The 20,712-nt window shown below is 39.4% G+C and overlaps 2 protein-coding genes and 1 long non-coding RNA gene across 4 annotated transcripts; 1 reads left to right on the top strand and 2 right to left on the bottom strand.

Annotated features, from left to right (window-relative positions):
* Window positions 1-746: 746 nt before the first annotated feature.
* On the bottom strand, window positions 747-5,298 carry LOC147155784 (uncharacterized). 2 transcript variants are annotated; one of them, XR_015091909.1, is made up of 6 exons: window positions 5,206-5,298; window positions 4,938-4,985; window positions 4,405-4,482; window positions 3,101-3,472; window positions 2,837-2,946; window positions 747-2,659 (listed from the first exon to the last, which is right to left on the bottom strand). It is a non-coding gene; the product is annotated as an uncharacterized LOC147155784 (long non-coding RNA). The 2 variants fall into 2 exon arrangements; XR_015091908.1 differs by having other exon boundaries at window positions 747-2,946.
* A 2,281-nt stretch (window positions 5,299-7,579) lies between these two features.
* On the top strand, window positions 7,580-12,734 carry vopp1b (VOPP1 WW domain binding protein b). Its single transcript, XM_086066402.1, has 5 exons — window positions 7,580-7,880; window positions 11,467-11,525; window positions 11,663-11,740; window positions 11,827-11,960; window positions 12,235-12,734. The coding sequence occupies exons 1-5, from the start codon at window positions 7,830-7,832 to the stop codon at window positions 12,438-12,440; spliced, it is 528 nt and encodes a 175-aa protein (XP_085922528.1). The 5' UTR covers window positions 7,580-7,829; the 3' UTR covers window positions 12,441-12,734.
* Window positions 12,735-12,974: 240 nt separating this feature from the next.
* On the bottom strand, window positions 12,975-19,996 carry lancl2 (LanC lantibiotic synthetase component C-like 2 (bacterial)). The gene is made up of 10 exons (XM_086066401.1): window positions 19,725-19,996; window positions 18,643-18,848; window positions 18,067-18,184; window positions 17,796-18,003; window positions 17,553-17,700; window positions 16,121-16,267; window positions 15,871-16,053; window positions 15,183-15,359; window positions 14,852-14,924; window positions 12,975-14,705 (listed from the first exon to the last, which is right to left on the bottom strand). The coding sequence occupies exons 2-10, from the start codon at window positions 18,805-18,807 to the stop codon at window positions 14,629-14,631; spliced, it is 1,296 nt and encodes a 431-aa protein (XP_085922527.1). The 5' UTR covers window positions 18,808-18,848; window positions 19,725-19,996; the 3' UTR covers window positions 12,975-14,628.
* Window positions 19,997-20,712: the final 716 nt, after the last annotated feature.

Raw genomic sequence — 20,712 nt, 5'->3', positions numbered from 1 at the left:
GAGCGCAAACAGGTCATGAAGATTTTTGTTTCAATTGTATTGCATTTATGCTTAAATTATGGGTATACTGTATAATATTATGTTCCTCGACAGTACATATTATTATTTTATTTCAAATACAAACAAAATAGGTACAATCACATTTCAGTTATTCTAAATGCTCATAAAGAAGTACAATCCAACAAACAATAGAACATAGGGAATTTCTATTTCAACTAAAAGGCAAAAAGGGACAATGGGGGGGGGGGGCATTCACAAGCATAATCTTGCAATAAATGACGCCAGTCTCGTTGCATTCTTAGTGTTTATAAGTTACTCAACAGTACTGAAATTTCCTTGAGAAAAGGTTTCGTACTAGTAACTGCCCATTAAGTGTTGGAGGCACTGCGCACTGTCGCCACTGGGTGGCAGCAACAGTGGTAAGAAGAGCGTGGTAGGACGGTGCCCAAATCTCCAGTGGGGAAATGTAGTAGGTGTTGCAAACAGCCGCGTAACACCATGTTTGTTTTTTAATAATTCGGTTGTGTGTCTGCAATTACGGTAAACGCCTCCGATGGGCTCCATTGGCCAGCCTGAAACATCGGTGCGATGCTCTGGGTCGCCTTCCAACCTGTACCTGGCTGCTGTGAGACCACCACATGACGTGTCTGGCACCGACCCCAACCCCAAGGACAGCCGGGTGTCATCCATGTGTTCGCCGGGGTTAAAAAGTGCAATATTTTGAATTGTTTCTCCTAAAAAAAAATAATAAAGCACAAGTAACAAACTACACTATCTCTTCGGTCATAAAGTGACTCAAATGAAGTCATTAGAAAGTTTCGAGCTAAACACACGATAGAAGTGGAAAAACTCGTCGATACTTTACTGTTTGTATGTAAACACCGCAGTGCTAACGTGGAATCTGTTTGTTTTTTTAAGGTGCTGCGCCATAAAATGTTTCAAGTGGATAGGGTAGGACACTTTTAGTGATGGAGGTTCACAAATAAATATTTATATAAATATATATAAATTCAGATCGTTGGCACTTGTATGAAGTGGTGAAGAGGTAAAAACATTGCTTGGGGTTCCGACGACCCTGGTACGATTCCCACAGTGCTTTCCATTTAGATTTTAAAAATGAGCAAAGAACAAGATTCGTACAGGGTTCTCCTTAAGTCACAGGCATAGTCATACACCACTCAACCAACTCCATGTAGGGTAAATCTTATTGTTCGCTTGTATTTATATACCGATTGACACATGTGCGTGTTACGTCACGGTCAGCAATATGATGAATGTCACAGGCATAGTCATACACCACTCAACCAACTCCATGTAAGGAAAATCATATTGTTCGCTTGTATTTATATACCGATTGACACATGTGCGTGTTACGTCACGGTCAGCAATATGATGAATACTCCGGGAAAGCACATCAAAAATAAGGCGCTCTAGTCGAATGGCCAACTTCATTGTCTTTGAAGCAGATGACTCGAGATCGAATCCTGTCGACCATCTTATGTTGTACTTATTTTCACTCTCGCTGTACCGAAGAGTTTCTCGCTGTTTTACCGACGCAACACAACTCGTTTTCTATTAGTTTCTGTCTTAAAAGTTTTTTTGTATTTTTTTTTTCACCGGGAGTGACGTCATCACCGGAAACCTATTTAAGTCGGGGCAAACACGCCAATCGTTCTTTCTCACCTCAGACAGCATCCCGTCGTCCTCGTCCACCTGCTGCTCCGCACGCATTTCCACAAGATCATCCAACACTTTTGACAAGGTGAGTTTTCAGTTCACTCTTTTTAATAGCTTTTTAAAACTCACTACTTTTGCTCACTTTTAACGTCATGTGGCACTTTTGGCGTGCTTACATCTTAACTTGATGGCTAAAATGTTTGCGCCAGCGTTGGCACTTAACGGCTTCTACTTGGTTAAACGCCAAAACGCCTCAATTTGCCGTATATGCTGATAAATAATTCGCAATTACACGGAATTAATCAAATGTATTTTTGTGCACGCGTGTTTGCTTAATTGTCTGTCTACAGGTGGAAATCTTCAAGTGGAGCCTAAAATGGCCGACTTCCCGTGCGTTTTAATCTGGATTCAAGTAAAGCCATTTCCATCAAGTGTATCAAATTCTCTTTAATGTCTATCACAACGGCTAGAGTGAGTGCAAAATGGCACAATTCATGTCTTTTTATATCAAATGTATCTATTAAACTGACTCAATCAAGTATCAGGCTGTGTTCTTTCTCCAAAATGGCGGCCTTGTTGTCTTTTAAGGCATGGTTTCATGAGACTTGTGCAAGTCTCCTCTTGCTAAACGTGTTAGCAAATGACATGTTGCTAAGCCAAACTGGCTTTTAAGGCTGACTTTTTTTTATTTTTAAACCAGTTGAATGCTTACGTTGCCGTCGTGTGATAATAAGGTCCGGTTGCTGCCCTGCTCTGTTCGCTTTCATGTGTACAAATGTTTGAAAATGTTATTTCAGCATGTGACGTAATCGGGGTTCAGGTGAGAGCAAACGCACTCGTGGACTAATTTTAATTTGTGCTGCTGCAGTATCAAACGTTGAACCTCTGATCACTCAGGAAAGAGGGGAAGAAGGCCTGAAGGGGCTTTCCAGTTGGGACCATGACTTTGTCTGCAGCAGTCACAACAGAGCTTCACTGAGAGCTGTGGAACAAGACTGGGTATGAAGTGAGATATTTTTATTTTTTTTAACTCTTTAACAAGTTTCTCTTCTGCAGTTTCCAGGTGTGTTGGAAACCTGCAGGACTCTGGTTCTCAAGGACCAGGATTGGGGAAGCCTTAATTCAATCAATAAAATACTTGACTTTCTCACTCGTGTACCTGTCGTCATGTTATTCCTGCTGTTGTCCACCAGGTGACACTGGAGAGCCTGATTCGCGCACCATTGCTGGACTTGGGGAGTCGAAGCTCCTCTTCATCAAGGTTTGGACCTGTTGCAAAAACTTGATTAATCAAAGTACTTGACTTTTTTTTTTCTTTTCTTTTTTTCTAGGTGGTGCTGGTGCAGGCCATCAATAAACATGACATCATGATCAACTTGAGTGCCAGACAAACTGGGCATGTTTGAGTTTAAAGAGCACTCGCCTGCTTTTTCTTTCTCTGCTTCCAGTAAGACTGCCGTCCGTCGGATTCTGCACCGAGGACCCTGAACATCAACTTGAAGATGGCGCTCAAAGCCGCCTACATATTCATTGTCGATATGCAAATAAACATGTTAAATAGTATCTTGACTGGCGTCTTGACGTTGAAGCTGCTGGAAATGCTCCAAGGTGACAGAAGACTTCAGCTGGTAAGAGAGAAGGCACATTTTGTTTCAGCTAACATGTTTCAATTTAATGTAACTTTTTTTTTTTCTCCCTTAGGTCCACGCTATCCTTCTTGGCCGACCGCATGCAGAGACGAGCAGACTTTCATCCAACTTGAAACTTTCGTTTGCTTTGTGATTTGATGTGTACTCTGCAAAAGAAATAAAGCTTGATTACAAAAAACACTTCAACTCTCAATTTGTCTCAAACATGTCACAAAAATCTTAAATGTGTCCTTTTCAAACATAAATCTTAAATTGAACAGTAAATAATTCAAAAACTTTTTTTCCAAATTTTTTTCCCCAAAACTTTTTTAAATTTTTTTATTTTTCAGCACCCCAAAAAAATCCCCAAAAGTGGGTGTGGCGATGCTGGAATAATGATTGATGATTCGCCAACAGCACTAGGGGTGGGTGGAGCAATGAGGATAAAACTATGTGATTGGTTGATATGTGGGCGTGGATATGCAAATTAGAAGCACTGCGATGTGATTGGTCGGATTGTCTGGCTATGCAAAAAAGCAGCATTCTGATTGGTTATGCAAATTTAAGCAGCGTTGTGATTGGTGGAGCCGAAATTGGGCGGGGTTAGCAGTTTTTTTTTGTTTTTGTTTTTTTTACAAGGCACTTTGCGTCTTGAGGTGAGAGTTGCACATCAGTCATAACAATGGACATGAGTCTGTTACTGTTCCTTTCTCACATCACCCAAAACTACAGCAATTTCACAACTGGTGTAGTTTAGGGTCATGTGGAGACCAACACGAGTGCAACTCTCACTTGAGTTACTCATAAAACAAAAGACTCCCATTAAAGTTCAACAATTTATTGTACATTAAAACTGACGTGACAATTTTGAAGCATTGAAGCCAATTTAACCTCACACATCAGGGGCCGGATTCCCAAAGATTCTTAGTGAAGGACTTGCTCAGAGGGGCCAAATTCAAAGAAAAGTCTTTAAAGTTTCTGTCCATTAATCAAACAATGTTCTGGAATTAAGACTCCTTGCTCAGACTTTTGAGGTGAACTTTCCGAATCTTTGGAACTACGGGCCCAGCTTCTCAAGCACACAACACTGCGTACTCACAATCATCATGTGTCCACATGCAGCTTGGCAGGTTGCTGTCCGTCCCACAAGTCTGTCGCTGGTTGCCTGAAACGTCCCCTGTGTTGTCATGCAATAAAAAACAAAAAACAAAAAACAAAACAGCAATGAGGAACATTTTCAACCCTTTTCACACGTTGCTGTCATTTGGCCACAATCCAGTTTAGCTTTCAACCTACTGGTCAAATTATCTTTTGTAGAGGCACCATAATCTTTTGTCCAGGCCAATTTTATGACTGCTTTATTTTTTTTTATGTATTGTTTTGTCCGCCCACTTTGTCGCCATCTCCTGGCCAGTATGGGAAATGCTATCAGTGGCAATTTCCGGCAATCCAAAACAAAAATAAGTTTTTCGAATTGTGTTCCTAAACTGAAATAAAATAAAAAATAATAAAACCTTTGTTTGACTTTTCCTTAGCCGTTCCAGTCAACAAACAAGAAAACCAAGCTGTATTTGAATGTTGGGGTCTCTATTCTAAAACGAAAATCAATTAAGCAGTCGTTTTCCGTGTTACCTTGTTAGAAGATGTTGCTCACGAGTTGCGCATGATGTACATCAGCTTCTGTGCGGAGAAGAAAACGCCAAACAACATTCAAGTCAAGCGCTTTCCTTGATTGACTTCTGATTGACAGCCGAGTGCTCTTTGTGTGCGTGCTAGCTGCCTAGCCACACACATTTGTTGACATATTAGCACGCGAGATTCCAATGACTTCGCGAGTAACAATAAACAAACTAGAGTGTTGTATTTGTTTTTAAATACTCTAGGTCGTGTATATACTTACACATACGAACATATAAACGGCAGGTGAATTAAAAAAAAAGAAAAATACTGTACACACTCGAATGCATAGTTTCTTGCTTAACCGGATGCGTACGGTAAGCGAGAACGTTCAATTCCAATTAAGGCAAAAGTGCGTGGTTGGCAGGTTGTGTTGAAAACGAAAATGTGAAGAAAAAAAAAGATTGGAAAAAAAGGTTGTCTTGACAATGCTAAATAAATAAATAAATAAAATAAATAGTTTGGAAAACATTTTCAAAATACAGTCCAAACAACTAACTTTTTAATATGTGGTTTATTTGTATCCCCCCCACCCCCTTCCTGGAGAATAAGCATGTCTACATGGATATATAGGTGCTTAAATTGCTTATTTTTTACTGACTATATTGTGACTTCAATATGGGTTGCCAGATAAAGCCTCGTTCCCGTTTTTCATTTTCCATTATTTCCCTTATTTTGATACTTGACTCATTGATCCATTTTCAGCAGCAAGAAGATAATGTTTTGTCTAATGTGATTAAAAAAATTAAAAATAAATCCTGTTTTCTCCTCTTCGTTCAGATTTACACAGCGTGATGCAATACTGTACCGCTACCTTGTGGCTAAAAGTAGAATTACACTAAATAATAATAATAATAAAGAACAAAATCCAGTTACATCAGGACCCTAAAAAATATAATCCCCAAATAGAGGGGGGATTTACTGTGCAAGTGTAATAGTGTCTATAATAATGTATGTATTTTTATTTTTTATTTTTAGTAGAATTACTAGACAAATTATGGGTTGAATCCTTCTGAACATCTGTCCTTTCAAAATGTGATAAGAGAAATCTCTTGTCTCGGGGGAACAGACGAGCCAAGCAGAAAATGATAAAACTGTCGCCTGTGCTCAGCAAAACTTCAAGATAGTAATTGTTAAATATCCGCTTTAAATATTCTGCTCGAAAATTTTACAGCAAGTTTGGAGGTTTGAATATCACATTAAATCCTGTGATTACAATTGGGATTTATTTGTAAATTAATCACTTCATTTTCACACTTTTCTTTTGCCAAGCAAGCAAAAATGAATGTGTGAAGACGTTAGGGAGCCAGTGTGCTGGTTTCCCACTAAGGGTGTGTTCACACTGAGTGTGGTATACAGCAGACCGAAATAGCAAATGATGATGACATGGTGTGTTTTGCATGACGGATTCGGTCTTGGTTAATTAGCCTTCACACAGGCATTTTTGTCCCTGGAGCAAAAATTGCCTTGTATGGAATAATTTTTGCAACGTGATACTGAGCATACAGTAGCTCTGTATGCTTTTAAAACTACGGAATATGTTGTCTTATACAACTTTTAAACTTGATTTTATATCATATAAAATATTTATGGATTGAGCCAAAATCGCATGTACCAAATTACTACTTAATTATAAACATAACAAGCTTTACATGTATTTGTGCCCAAGATAAAACATTTAAATACTTCTTTATAGGCCAATGCTATTTTCCATGGCACCATCTGCCATTCTCATGCAAAATTCAAACCAACATGGAGAAAGAACACCGCCTCCATCTGTGTTGTGATCTGAATGTTCTACTTTTGTAGCATCCTTTTTTTTTATCGAGATTGTAACTGGTGTTCACTGGACGGTCTGTCACCAAGTTGTGTTCATCATCCCTTTTGCAAAGCGAAATTTTCGGCTGGAGAGAAAAAATGGTGACTTAATTTGCTTGGACATTATGTCAGGCTGGTAAAGTGGTGTTGGTGTGGTAGTATCGGAGCTTCTTTTTTCTTTTTTTCTTAAGTCTGAGAAAAGATGTATAGTATGGGTGCCCACTAGGAATCAGAACTAGTTTGTAGTTTTTATTTTTTGTGTGTTTTTTTCATAGTTGTTTTTTTTAAGTTTCTGTTTTTCAATCATTTTCTCTGTTTCATGGATTTTTATTTTGTTTTATTTTTGTTTATTGGAATATTTTTTCCACGACAATAAAAACATTATTCTCAAAAGGAGAACACAATCTTATTTGTAAAAAATCTGGAAAGAAAATATGGGAAAAAAATGAAAAAAGAAAAAAAACTAGGGGGCGCTATTTTAACTATTATTAGTGTTATATGTTAACTATTTTCTTTTGTATGTTTTTTCCGTCATAGCAACAACAAAAAAGCTGAAAATTTAAAAAAACGGAAAAAATAGTCTAAAAAAAATAAATACTATTATTCTGATCCCCACCCAAAACAATACAAATAACAAATAAAAATAAATAAATAATAATAATTACCAAAAAAAAGAAAAGTGGAATAGATTACTGGCATTTCAATACATTTCAATGAGGAGCTTGATCAGGGAATTTATGACACTAGTACTAAAGCCGATGTACAATGAAACGTGTGAGTTGAGCGGGCGACGACGGCGAGGGTGCGAAAGGGGCGTGCTAGCACGGAAGCAAATCCTCCGTCGTCTCACCGAGCCTGTCTTGTCTTCTTCCTCCGTACCGGGCGCCAGACGCACTCCCGCGGTGCTGGCGGACCGGCCGGATGTGATCTCCGCGGATCCCCGGGAGCAGGAATGAAAGCGACGCGGCCATAAAGGAGCCTCCACGTCGGCCCTTTTTTCGTGGAGCGGTTACTTTGACCGGCGGAGAGATGAGGAATCCTCGGACCGATTTAGCCTTGACATTCTGGCTATTTCTAGAGGTGAGTCAAGATCGGAGTGGGGTTTTTTTTGTCGGAGATTGAAGGGGAATTGTAGGCTAGAAGCGGGTTGTTTGTTCTCCATTTGTGATTTTACAAAATAATAATAAATAAATAAAAATCAAATACGTTTGTTCCACCAGGCTCCACAACAATTTAACTTTCGCTCCCGTGGAATAAAAATGACACGATATCATAGAGGTCAGAGTAGGACATCAATGGGATGTAGGACACGTTTTGATCAAATCGGCTTGCAAAAAAATAGCAATGAACAATTGGACTTCAAACAAATCCTAACTGTGAGACTGACAGCCTTGCTTCTCTTCCATTGTCTTGTCAGCTGAGGTCGAGATCACGAGAATTTGGTCCTGAAAAAAATGAATATCTATCTATTGTCTGATTCATTCTCATTTTATATTTTGTTTATGGGTTGAAACCCCCTTAATCCCCACGTTACGTTGTTGGTCCTTTGTATGGCTAAATGTTATGCAATATTTCATTATTTATTTTTTTTAGATGTCAACAATGTACCTCGTCACCTCTTGACGTCTTAAAATGAATATACGGCGAACAGATATTAGGTTTGGCATTAACAGATTTCTCACTTGCTGAAAAAACTCACTTATTTTTTATTTGTTTAACCTAAAGTGATTTGGAGCAGATTCGAATTTGCAATTTTGTGTCTAATATACAAATATTGCTTTAGCACCACCTGATAGCATGATTATGTTAAATTGAAGGGGAGGAGCTTCTTTTCTCACATTCTTCATTTAATCAAACCATATCCTTGTGTAATATAGGGGGGGGGGGAAGTATTTTGTCGCCATCTTGTGGCATCTATAGACAATTGTAAAAAAAAAAAAAAAAAAGGTATGTTTCAGGTGGGGAATACCCTGGACTGGTTGTCCGCCCACCATTTTTTTTTTTTTGCTCAGGTCAAATGACAGTGTTGCTCTGGTGCCATCTGGTGGCATCTTGGTGTCAGCGATTTGTGAGTTGAGGAGCTCTATTTAGGCAAAATAGTCCATTATGCTAACACTGCATGTTCAGTAATTTTGGGGGTTTGAAGTTCCTCTGTGGGTGACAATAAGGTTTGTTCTGAAGCTAACGCCGTGGTCACGATTCCCATTTCCTCTTACAGCCCACCGCTGACACTCATATACATTTATTATTAACGCGAATCATTATTATTTTATCCTCACTCATCTGACCGAGCTCATCCATTTTAAATGTACATAGGCAGCGTGGTCGGAATCGGGCTCTTTAACGGCGTGACTGTGTTTCTGATTCTGATGTCGTTTCAGAACACTCTGACAATCAAACGTTTGCTCAGATAATGAAAATTAATTGTTTCAGAAAACGACTTTGTATATTGTATATTATAAGACAAATATTCCATAATTGTATATTCCTCCTTTGAGAGAGTGCAAGGTAGGTTCATTATTGATCGCCTTTCTACAAAAGGCGAAACGGCCGGATCGCCACATGCACTCCCGCGCTTCTAAGGGCTTTAATGTTCAGCGTCGAACCATTTGAACTATTCAACCCTCATCCGATGTCCTCTGGCTAAAACCTCCGAGCAGCTTTTAAATCAGCGGCGCACATTTGTTGGTTGTGTAAGAGTCATTCTTGTCCCACGGGAGCACAGAGAGGGGCATTTTCCTGCTCTGTCAGTTCTTTCACTCCGTCTAATTGGAGGAAGACAATGAACAGGGCTGGATGACGGCCATTGGCGGTAAATTTGGTCAATTAGGTCCAGACATGGAAAATGGATTGTGGCAAAGTCTGGAATGTGAAATAAAAAGTTTCCGGTTTGTGTCAAAATGAATTACAAATTGGGAAGAAGAAGTAACCCGAAACAGCCACCAACTTTTAATGCGTTTAAATGTGTTTAAAACTACAAAAAAAATAATAATAATTGGGCCCAATTTATTTAATCAGCCAATATTAGCTCTTCATGTTAAAAAAACAAAAAACGTCCGTTTTTTGGGTGATTTTTGCAGATCATTTTTTTATAATATAAAACAAAAATCATGGTAATAATGATGACAATAATAATAAATCAAACATTTTGACGATTTATCTCTCCGTTGTAATGTTAAACAAATACAATATAACAAAGTCTTGTAAATCAGTCAAATTCTTATCTTTATTATATTGTGGCTTACTGGTGACCTTGAAAACAATCGAACATGGCTGAAAATAAAAACGCTGCAGAATGTAAATGAGTCCGAGTCCTCAAGGTTGCACCAATTTTTTCGTGTTATCTCATAATGGGTGGGATGAGGCTGCTACTTTTACAGTGTTACTTTCCACAGGAAACAACAACTTTCACTGTGCTACTTATAATCCCGAGAGCACTCAATGATTTTGGTTTCCTTTCAGGACTGAAAATAATTCACTTTAATGTTTCAGTGTTATGTCATATCAAAGCACATCCAAAATGTGCATATTTTCAATTATATTTGTTGCTAAGTACCACCTAGCTAGTTTTATTTTGACCTCATGATGACCTCACAAGGGCCAGCCAGGGACTCCCGATGATGGGCCAAATGCGGCCCTTGGGGGTCGTACTCCGCCCGGGTCTGCTCCGGGTCCTCTCAGCTACTTCTTGCAAATAATCTGATCAAGCCGGCAGTCTCATGCGCGCACGGGGAGATCATTTCAAAGGCAGTTAATTAAGCAGACAGCCGGCAGCGGCGCTCGGCATTCTCATGGCGGCAAAAGGGAGCATTCGGAGGTTGTGACCTTAAATCACAAATTGGACTGTGACAATGTGTACAAATGGGTGTTATGATATAGCTAGTCACTTGTTTGAGTCACTCGGGCACATGTTTAGGTACACTTGCACAAGATACAATAGCTTTATAAGAAAAACTTTTAACTGACACTCATTGGTGGTCATTTCCACAATATTTGATATTATTGATGAAAGGAACTAACCTGCTATAGTAACTTGTTCAGGTTGTTGAACTGCCTTTTGTTTGTTTTATCTCTTTACATTTGAGTCATGTTCGAACTACAATGTCATAGATATAAAGTCATAAAACAAATTAATTAGAATTAAACGTTAAAATTCTTCAAACAAATACAAATTGTATCCAACTAAATTGTGCTAGCTTAATGCTAACATATAATGTGAAACTATGAATGGGAGTTAGCATTGAAGCTAAACTACTGTAAATGCTTTGAAAATTTGTCTATGATATTGTCTCTGTTGTGGTGTTTGAGTTCCCTTCAAATTACCATACAAATAATTTGAATGCTAATATTTAATGATTAAAAAGAATAGCCTAATATAGTCATATTAGAACGGCACTGGAAAATGTTCAAACACTAGTTTTATCAAAACGAAATTCTGCTGGCTTAATGCTAACACATCATGTGAAACTATAGATGGGCTAATGGAAGTTAGCATTGAAGCTAAACTACTGTAAATTCTTTCAATATCTGTGATATTGTCTCTATTGTGGCGTTTGAGTTTCCCTGAAATGGTAAATTACCATACAAATAATTTGTAGCAAATGATAAAATGAACATCTAAAGTATTGTTCCAATGTGTCTTTTTTTTTCTTCTTTTTTTCAACAGGCTGTAGAGGCCAAAAAGTACTGCTGGTATTTTGAAGGCGGATACCCAATATACTTCATGTAAGTACTTCATATAACTCATTTAACTGGAACGGATGAACGCTAACTAGGAAGCTAATAATATATGCTATGGCTAACCATGTGGGATTAGTGCTTTACCTGCGCTAACTGTTGTCTGTGTTCCCGTCAAAATCCAGATGTCGCTCGTACGAGGACTGCTGCGGCACTCGCTGCTGTGTGAGAGCGCTGTCCATCCAGAGACTTTGGTACTTCTGGTGAGTATTCTGCCGTCAGAAGTTAGGACAACCTACAAATGTTTATTTTCATTCTCCATCCGCCGTCTTGGTCATTTGGTCATCAGGGTGCTCCTGATGATGGGCGTGCTGTTCTGCTGCGGCGCCGGCTTCTTCATCCGTCGAAGGATGTACCCCTCGTCTCTGAGAGATGAGCCTGTCTTCAACGTGTCCTTCACCAGACCCCCTGTCACCACGCCGGGTAAATTAAAGCATTGAGTAAAAATCTGGTTTGACATACTTCCTTGATACCAATTACTCGTTTAGAATAGCCTCCAAAAACCATGTATACATTTACCGTAAAACAACTAAAAATGATTAAATATTGTATATTTAAACACCAAGTTCACCCTAACAAAAAGCTTAATGCTAACATATAAGGCAAAACTCTCTAGCTGGGCTAACGGAAATTAGCATAGCTAATAATAAACATTCAAACAACTGCATTCCTCACAAGTTGTCTATGTTCTGTGTAGTTTCCCAGCAGCCAGGAAGTATGCAGGGCTTCGGCGTGAACGGGATGACGGGCGGTGACCCGACGCTCGCCATGACGCACCCCACGTACCCGCCGCAGCCCGGCTCCACCCACATGATGCTGGCCTCATACCCCCCACCGCCATCTTACTGCAACCACCCGCCACCGTCCTATGAACAAATTTTCCACAACGGGGACAAGAAGTAACATCTGAAAGCACAATAAGACGAAGACGGAAGGACGCCATTTATTTGAACCTTAACGGTTGCTGTGAGGACTGTGGCACCCCTTTGTTGTCCCGGAGACTTAAAGAAAAAAACAAAAACAGGCACAGCAGTCCGAATCTAGATGCACACTCACACATTCATTTGCATTCACCGCTTATTTTCTCTTCATTCAATTGGATCAGGTGGATTCACCATCACCAGCTTCCTTTTGCCTCCCAACTGCACAATGTATAATGCCATCAAAATATGCCATGTAATAAAAAGTCAGATATGATTTGTGTCAGTGCATTTTTTTTAAAAAGTATTTTTAGTTGATAAGTCATAAACATGAGGAAAAAAAAGGAAAAGAAATGTGTCCCCAAACTGCCTCCTTCCCATTTTGTAATCCAGAGACTTTACTGTATACGGACCATTTCTGTTCGGTGTGCTGCAGGGCTCTGGTTCAGTCCCTCTTTGTTTTCACTCAAAACTGTAAAACTATATTCTCATTGTCCCGTTTACAAACCGCAAAAAACACAATTGAGCCACAGTGTATTTTGTTTTTTTGTAAAATATACTGCAAAACAAGTAGTACATGTGATTTTTTTCCATAATTTATACAATATTATTGGATCATTATACACATTGGCTGGACAAACAAACAGGACACATTTCAGATAAAAACACAGTGAGGGACACGCAGGACAACATCCCATTAGGAGAATTAGGCATTCATGTTCATTCATATGCTGTCGGCCTCATTAATGACCATTGTGTTAGCAGCAGTACGTAGTGTGCGATAAATACTTTCACACATCAGATCCAATTCAACGTAACTACCAGGGAGTGTTTTCAAACATTTTGTGAAATTCAATGAGTGTAACATTAATAGAATAATAATTTAAGTTTTTTTTTTCTCCCCTATACAGTATTTAAGTGCTTAAGTGCTAATGTTCTTGTTTTTTGATGAACACTACGCTACCTTCTGTTTTGATGTTGGTCATTGTAGTATTTATCAGAATTCTGAGATTAAAGTTAGATTTCTTAGAAAAAAAAGTCAGAATTCTGATTTTAAAGTCAGAATAAAGACTAAAGTGAAAATTCTGACTTTAAAATCTGAATTCTGAGATTAAAGTTAGATTTCTTAGAAAAAAGTCAGAATTCTGATTTTAAACTCAGAATTCTCACTTTAAAGTGAGAATTCTGACTTTAAAATCTGAATTCTGAGATTAAATTGAGAATTCTGACTTTATTCTCAGAATTCTGACTTTAAAGTGATAATTCTGACCTTAAAGTGAGAATTTTGAATTTAAAGTCAAAATTCTGAGAATAAAGTTAGAATTCTGAGAATAAAGTCAGTATTTTGAGAATAAGGTCAGAATTCAGATCCCCCCCCCCTCAGAATTGTCACTTTAGTCAGGATTCAGACTTTATTCTCAGAATTCTCGCTTTAAAGTCAGAATTCCGACTTTAAAAAGAGAATTCTGAGATTAAAGTGATAATTCTCACTTTAAAGTCAGAATTCTCACTTTAAATTCTGAGAATAAAGACTAAAGTGAGAATTCTGACTTTAAAATCTGAATTTTGAGATTAAAGTCAGAATTCCGACGTTAAAGTGAAAATAAAGTGAGAAGGCTGCCAAACTTTTTTTTTCTCTCTTCACTGGCTCTAATCCTCTTCCGTCGTATTTTTATAAAACATTTTTGAGGTGCTTCAAATGAACAGAACGTCTTTGGATGAATCATTAATATACCAGTTATGTGTTTTTGCTACCATTTCAGAGGCTAATTATTTCATTTCTGGGTTATCGTCAAACATGCATTAATGTTTGGTTTGCTAAACACACACAAAAACATACCTTTTGAGAGAAAAGACAAAAAAAACTTTTTTTTTGTTTAAAAATGGAACAGGAAGGGAAAAAGGAAAAATCACATTACTAACAGGACATGAAGAACCACTTGGGCATGCATGTGAATACAAATACGATACGTTCACGTACACATGTGTTTTTTAAAGGATATGTGACAATGGCTTTCCATAGTTGCCCAAAGTCATACCAGTGTTGATAGCAAAGGCCCTCAAAGTTGACCTTTAAGTGTAGTTTGGTCCAAAAATCCGCCCCTAATATTTTGGTGGTTTGAAATGACTTAAAAGAAACGGAGATGATATCACATCCAAACTTTAGCAGATTACAGTTCAAAGGCAGGGAAACGGGAAGCTTCGGGTGCGGCCATTTCCGACAGGTAGTGGATGGTGCCCGCCATGCCTGATGGGCGAAATGGCGGCGTATTAATCAACAATCATTAATGTAAAATGGAATAAGCAAGCTAAAGTAACTGTTGAGAATTAGATTATCAGTCACGGAAATCATATGAAAATGTTGTTGAACGTGACATGGGGGATTGATTATACCTTCGAAAAGCGAGTAGGGTCTGTCAGGGATGCGGCAGCCGTGAGTCCCATAATCCAAACACCATTCGGAAAACTGAAGGAACGGAATATACATTTTTTAAATAACTTTAAAAACTTAAAATGTTATAAATAAATAATAATATTTTTTTTTAACTCAACGATGAGCACTCACCAACACAGAGTACCGATACCTCAATTTCATTTAACGCAATGACAATTTTTTTTTCTTTCTGACGCAAATGATTCAGTGTCAAACGGCCGCGTTATAGTGCCGCCTACTGCCGAGGAGGACTTTGCTTTATTTTTTTCTCCACTATCAGCCGTTGATTACCTTGCAGGCACGGTACAGGTACTTCTTCTCCTGGGTGAGCTTGTACAAGGACAGGAAGGCGTAGCCGTTGCCGGCGGTCCCGTGGCAGATGCCGTAGCCTTTCCGGAGAAGACCCCTCTGCCAGATCACCTCGCCACATTCTACCGCTTCCTTCAGGTACTTGTCCTCTTTGAAAACCTGCAGACACGAGCGGCAGTAGAATTGCTGTGAAATGCATCTAAAAGGTCAAATTCTCACTACAGCGGGGCAGAACTGCTTTCTTTTCAAAGAAAATAGACAGCTCATAAAGGATTTACAAGCTTGTTTAATTTCACACTTCGCGGGTGGCCCAACTATTTGTATACAGCCAAACAAAAATGTTCCCCTTTAAGGACTTGTAATGTTGCGCCGGAGATGAGCTTCATGTGGCTCTCGCTGAGGTTTGTGCGGATTCGTGACTGCAGTCTGAGCGCTAACAGCACTTTTGGTGCCAAGCGGCTCGCTGACAAAAGAAGGGAGGGAATTCAACAACAATTTATAGCAACAGTGAGTGTGAAGTCGGGCTATTAAAAAGAAATATAGTGAGCGCGGGACAAGCTCAACTCGCTCACCCTCGAACTCTGTTTTATAAACAGATGAATAAATTTCCCACAACATTTCCAATAACTTCAACTTGGACATTTTAGAATCACCGGAGCCGCTTTCTTACCTTATGAGCCATGATGAGCACGTGGATGACGCCAGGCGCTCCGTGGCACCAGTGAACCAGTCGGTCGCTCTCGTTGCTCAGCGACGACGGGAAGTTGCCGGAACGAAATCTCTTGTGGCGGATATAATCGATGCTGGGCCGAACCAACTCGGACAGCACGTCGGGGTGGACCCTCGCCCCCGGCTGAACAGATAAGACACGTTTTACTGGGCCACGTCGTCTCACACGTGACATCGCCCAATTTATTTACCTGCATGAGCATGTAAAAGATACCAGCCAGGCCATGGGCAGCGCCGATGTACTGCTTCTTGTGCCATTCGTACAGCAGAGGGCAGCGTTCAGTCTTCTTCAGCTCTGCTGACAGATTCTTCCCAGATTCAATAATGGCCGACACCACCTGGGATGGAGACGGAAACAGTCTTAAGAAAAGCTCCTAACACTTTTTCGATGTTTGGAAAAAATGAAGTAGAATCGGACATTGGTTGAATTTATTTTCACTGAAGCAACCCCCTTCGCTCCCGGCTGTTTTACTGGATTTTTACTATTTTACTATTGCTATAAAAACATGGAACATACCAAAAGAAAGATGAGAGTCTGTTCTTTCATCAGGAAAAAAAAAGTACACTTATATCTGTTTCCGTTTTGGAGCAATTACCATTAGAATATAGCTAAGTTTCATCATTATTCACAAATCTGTTTAAAACTGTGGGGAAAAGAACTGGTTGATCTCTTATACGCTACTGCCACCTGCTGGCTGTTTTTGTAATAAATACCATTGCCTCAACCGTTGTCTTCAGCTGAGAGGCTACATCAAAACGTTCTGTATGCTCTAGCATTAAAAAAAAAAAAACATTTAAAAAACGTATGAATACGTTTTTCGGACAATGGTAATATTTAAAATAGATCAAATGCATACGTTTTGGGGAGCAAATGAGTTAATAATTAAAAATGAAGTAGTGATGCACATTTCCACCAACACACACTTATGAATTATTGTTAAGAAAGCTAAGCAATAATACTTCCAATAATAATTAATAATAATAATAATAATTGTAGTAATAATATTCATTGAAGTTTTCCACATCTTGTTTTTCTTTTTTCCATCTCAAAATTAGCGAACGGCCAGGCTTCCCATTCTGTCTCCCTCTGTTGGCCATGAATTAATGTTGGGGGGAAAAAAATCATAATAATAACAATCATCATTTTTCATGTTTCTCAGGCGGGTTGCCTGTGAAAAGAAATTCCTTGTATGTTTTGACATACTCGGCCAATAAACCTCATTCTGATTCTGAATAAAACAATTTAACTAGGCCGTAAAGCGAAAAAGCTCGCAGACAGCTTATGAAGTGACTATCAAAGATAACTGCAGACTCCCAGAACGCTGAGAAAAAAACAAAAAGGAAACAACACTTGCTAACTGCACCCCGAGGCACAGTTTGATAAAGGCAATGAGCTGTGGTGGCCAGGCCAGATTTATGAGCACAAAACTGGTTAACTGCACTGCAGTGCTGCAGGAAACTGCTGCTTCAAAGCAACATTTTTATTTTTACCTCAATCTACTGGCATGGTCACACTCAGCTCTTTCATAGGGGAAAAAAAAAAAAAGATAAATATGTGACTTTAATCTAAAAATGGGTTTTTAAAAACTGTATTTAAAAGCACAAAATGAGTGCATGGCTCACTTTTGCAACGGTGGCTTCATCCACAGTGTCGCCTCCTATTTCCTTGTTAACATACAGAAGCGCGTACAGGTAACCGGCTCGTCCATACAGAAGCTCATCTGGCGTCTCGGAATCTGAACTGAGCACGGATCGCTGCAGCTGCAGGAGCCTGAGTGGGGAAAAAGTCGATTCAATTTGCAGAAAGTCTGGAAAACGGAATCAAAAAACGAAAATAAATGAAAAATGTCAGTCCGGAAGGCTCACCTAGAAAGACAGTCGTTGCTGTCAGCAGTGTTGCCCAGCTTGTGGTGGACCACCGCACCCACTGCCAGCGGGCCGGCGTCACCACAAAGGAAAGTCACTTTTCGCCCGTTCAGAATCCTCATTGATCTCTTCACGTAGTCCAGTGCCCTTTGCAGGTGTGCAGCGTCATTGGAGCCACGATACAGCTGCACGTACAGTAAAGCAATCCCTGGATAGAAGAGAGGCAACATTTTCATTGTGGGATTAGTGTCGATTAATAATCTTCACAGACCTGTCCATCCAGTGTAAGTGGAGAAGTCGTGAGGGTCGGCAGTCTTCAGGCCCTCCTCCATTTGCTGAAGCAGATCTTTTATCTTACTCTGGACCTTCCTTTGGAAGGATGAGCTCACCTGAGAACGACAGAATACAGTAGGCTACATAAGGATGTGTATGAGTCAATTACTATGTCCATACATCTGTTATTATTATTATCTTATTATTATGTTGCTTATTTAAATAAGTCGCTGAAAAATAACGTGTTATTTTTAACATTGACATTGGATATAGGCAATGTTGTTGTTTTTTGCGCTATCTGGCGCGTTGCCAATCACGGCAAAATAGACACTTATTTTGATAAATGTCAGAAGTTATTTGAATTGTAGTATTTTGCGTAACAATCTTCGAACCTTATTCCACTACGCAGCATTTTAGTTATACTTAAATCGTATTTAAAAGTGTGAAAGCAAGCACCTGTGACAAAATGTCCATGTTAGCCATTCCTTATTTATGCTAGCATGCACCACAGCCTACGTGTGGTAAATGGTACTTCATTTGTCATTAAATTCCGCACAACCACAGGGCAACTCGCCTGTCCTTCTTCGTCAAACGGTTCATGGTAATCCACTTCTGCTCCAGAATTGGACGTGAGGGTTCCTTGGTCCCAGTCAGCGTAAGGGTTGGCAAAAGAACGCTCCTCCATCTCAGCTTCTGTCACCGAAATCAGCTTCAGGCGCTTTGACATGTTGTCTCCCATCTCTACGGCGGCTCCGGAGGGTCAAAAAATCCGCCGGAACGCTGGAACCATAAATAAAAACGCGTTTCGTAAAAGAGACAACAACACTATCAACAATAACAAGGAAAAACTGCAGACACCATTAGACTGTCCCTATATTTATTGAGTAAGAAATTCCCATTTACAAAATACATTAATAAACACCTCATTGTAGTCAAAATTTGCTAAACTAGAGCTTTTCATCTCCATCCTATACTGGATTATAAATATTTCTCAGAGTTGTCATAAATTGCATAATTTAGTTTTTGCTGTACTATTTAGTTAAAAATTTCATTGCACAGTGTATTTGTTCATATAAACATTTTGAATCTTGACTTTGTACTGTAGAGTGTTATTAAAAAATGTATGCAAATTACCACCACCATCATTGCCAACATTAAATGCAGTAAGTTGTAGGCCTAGTGTTAATCAAACAATTATAGTGTTTTTATTCCTAAAAATCACATTGAAAAATGTAGTCAAAATTAAATACCACATTTACTTCTTCTAATTATTTCGCGTACCATTACAGGAAGACGAAAGGAATTAAACCAATCCACGGACACACTTGGTTAAAACGTCATGTTCATGTGAAAATTACACATTGTGTGTTTACATTTTATATGACACATTTTAATGCACAGGTGTCGCACTCACAGAATAATAACAATCTATATTGAAATAAATTGAATAGCTGAAGATTGCTAACTTGAATACAAAACTAGTTATGATTTTTTTGTGTACATACAAATAATATGAAGGTAATTATAGTTTCACGGCTCTCTTGAGGTAAACCATAACAACGTGGTTCGTCACCAGCATGCAATCTTCACTATAGGCCTACATTTTACTCTCCAAACACAAACGCTATAAACACATTTTGAAGGAAAATGTATCACCAGGATGTGATGAGCAGGCTATGGTAGTGAATGACGATGATTCCACTTCACCAGCCTCCCGGTCGCGTCTCGTCTCCCCCAGCCCAACCTCTCCCTTCCACAGTGAACGAAAGCTGGAAGCCGCAGTCAGGGCGATCGGGCGGGACAAGAAGCCTCCATCAGCTGCAGTCCCTCGGCATCCTCAAACCCTGCCTGCGGATGCCGCTCGACAAAAAAAGAAGAAGGGGCAACCCCCCTACACACACACACACACACACACTGCGGGTGAAGATCTAACCCCCCTCCCCACCCTAGCGCCACTCAAGTCGTCCCTGTAACAATCAGTACCCGCCAGTACCCAGCAGCCCAATGCAAGCAGCTGACTCCGACTGTGAATGGTGGCAGATGGTGTTGGTGTATGATGCCGTGATGTCGGGATGAGACATCATTGCAAATAAATCCACACATGCCGCCACCCACCCTTACGGAGTAGTACGCTTGCACGCTCCCTTTCACCACCATAAAACATTTGTATTCAATAGGAGTCACATGCTTCATATTTCCTAAACAACATAATTACAATATTATTCACACTAATGTTAACATAGCAATACAATAAATAAATGCAAAAACAACGTAAAAACGTTTTGACAGCGATTCATGTTTTGTACTACAATACTTTATTGAGCTACAGTGCCCTCTCCTGGCAACTAACATAAATTGCAATGAGAAGGTGAAACGTTGTTCCCTCGCTGCTTCGCGGTTCGGGTTTCGACGATTCACTCCTTTCCCCCTTTCTTTCTGCTGACTCGGTCGCAGGTTTTTATTTGTGACTATTTGTCACCCGGTTTCGGGTTGAGGTAGGCCATTTTAAGATTAAAACATCTATTACAGTCGCTTCCAGTGATAATTCTCATTTTTCAAATCAAAGTATCAAAGTCATGACTCTATAAAAAAAAAAAAAGCATTTATGGCCAAAGTGTGAGCCAGGCAAAAGGGATCGAAATTT

The sequence above is a fragment of the Leptonotus elevatus genome, chromosome 21, assembly GCF_054856555.1.
Source record: "Leptonotus elevatus isolate MCC_2025b chromosome 21, RoL_Lele_1.0, whole genome shotgun sequence".
Lineage (NCBI taxonomy): Eukaryota > Metazoa > Chordata > Actinopteri > Syngnathiformes > Syngnathidae > Leptonotus > Leptonotus elevatus.
Note: the sequence above shows the minus strand (reverse complement) of the source record. Positions and strands in the feature narration are given on the sequence as shown.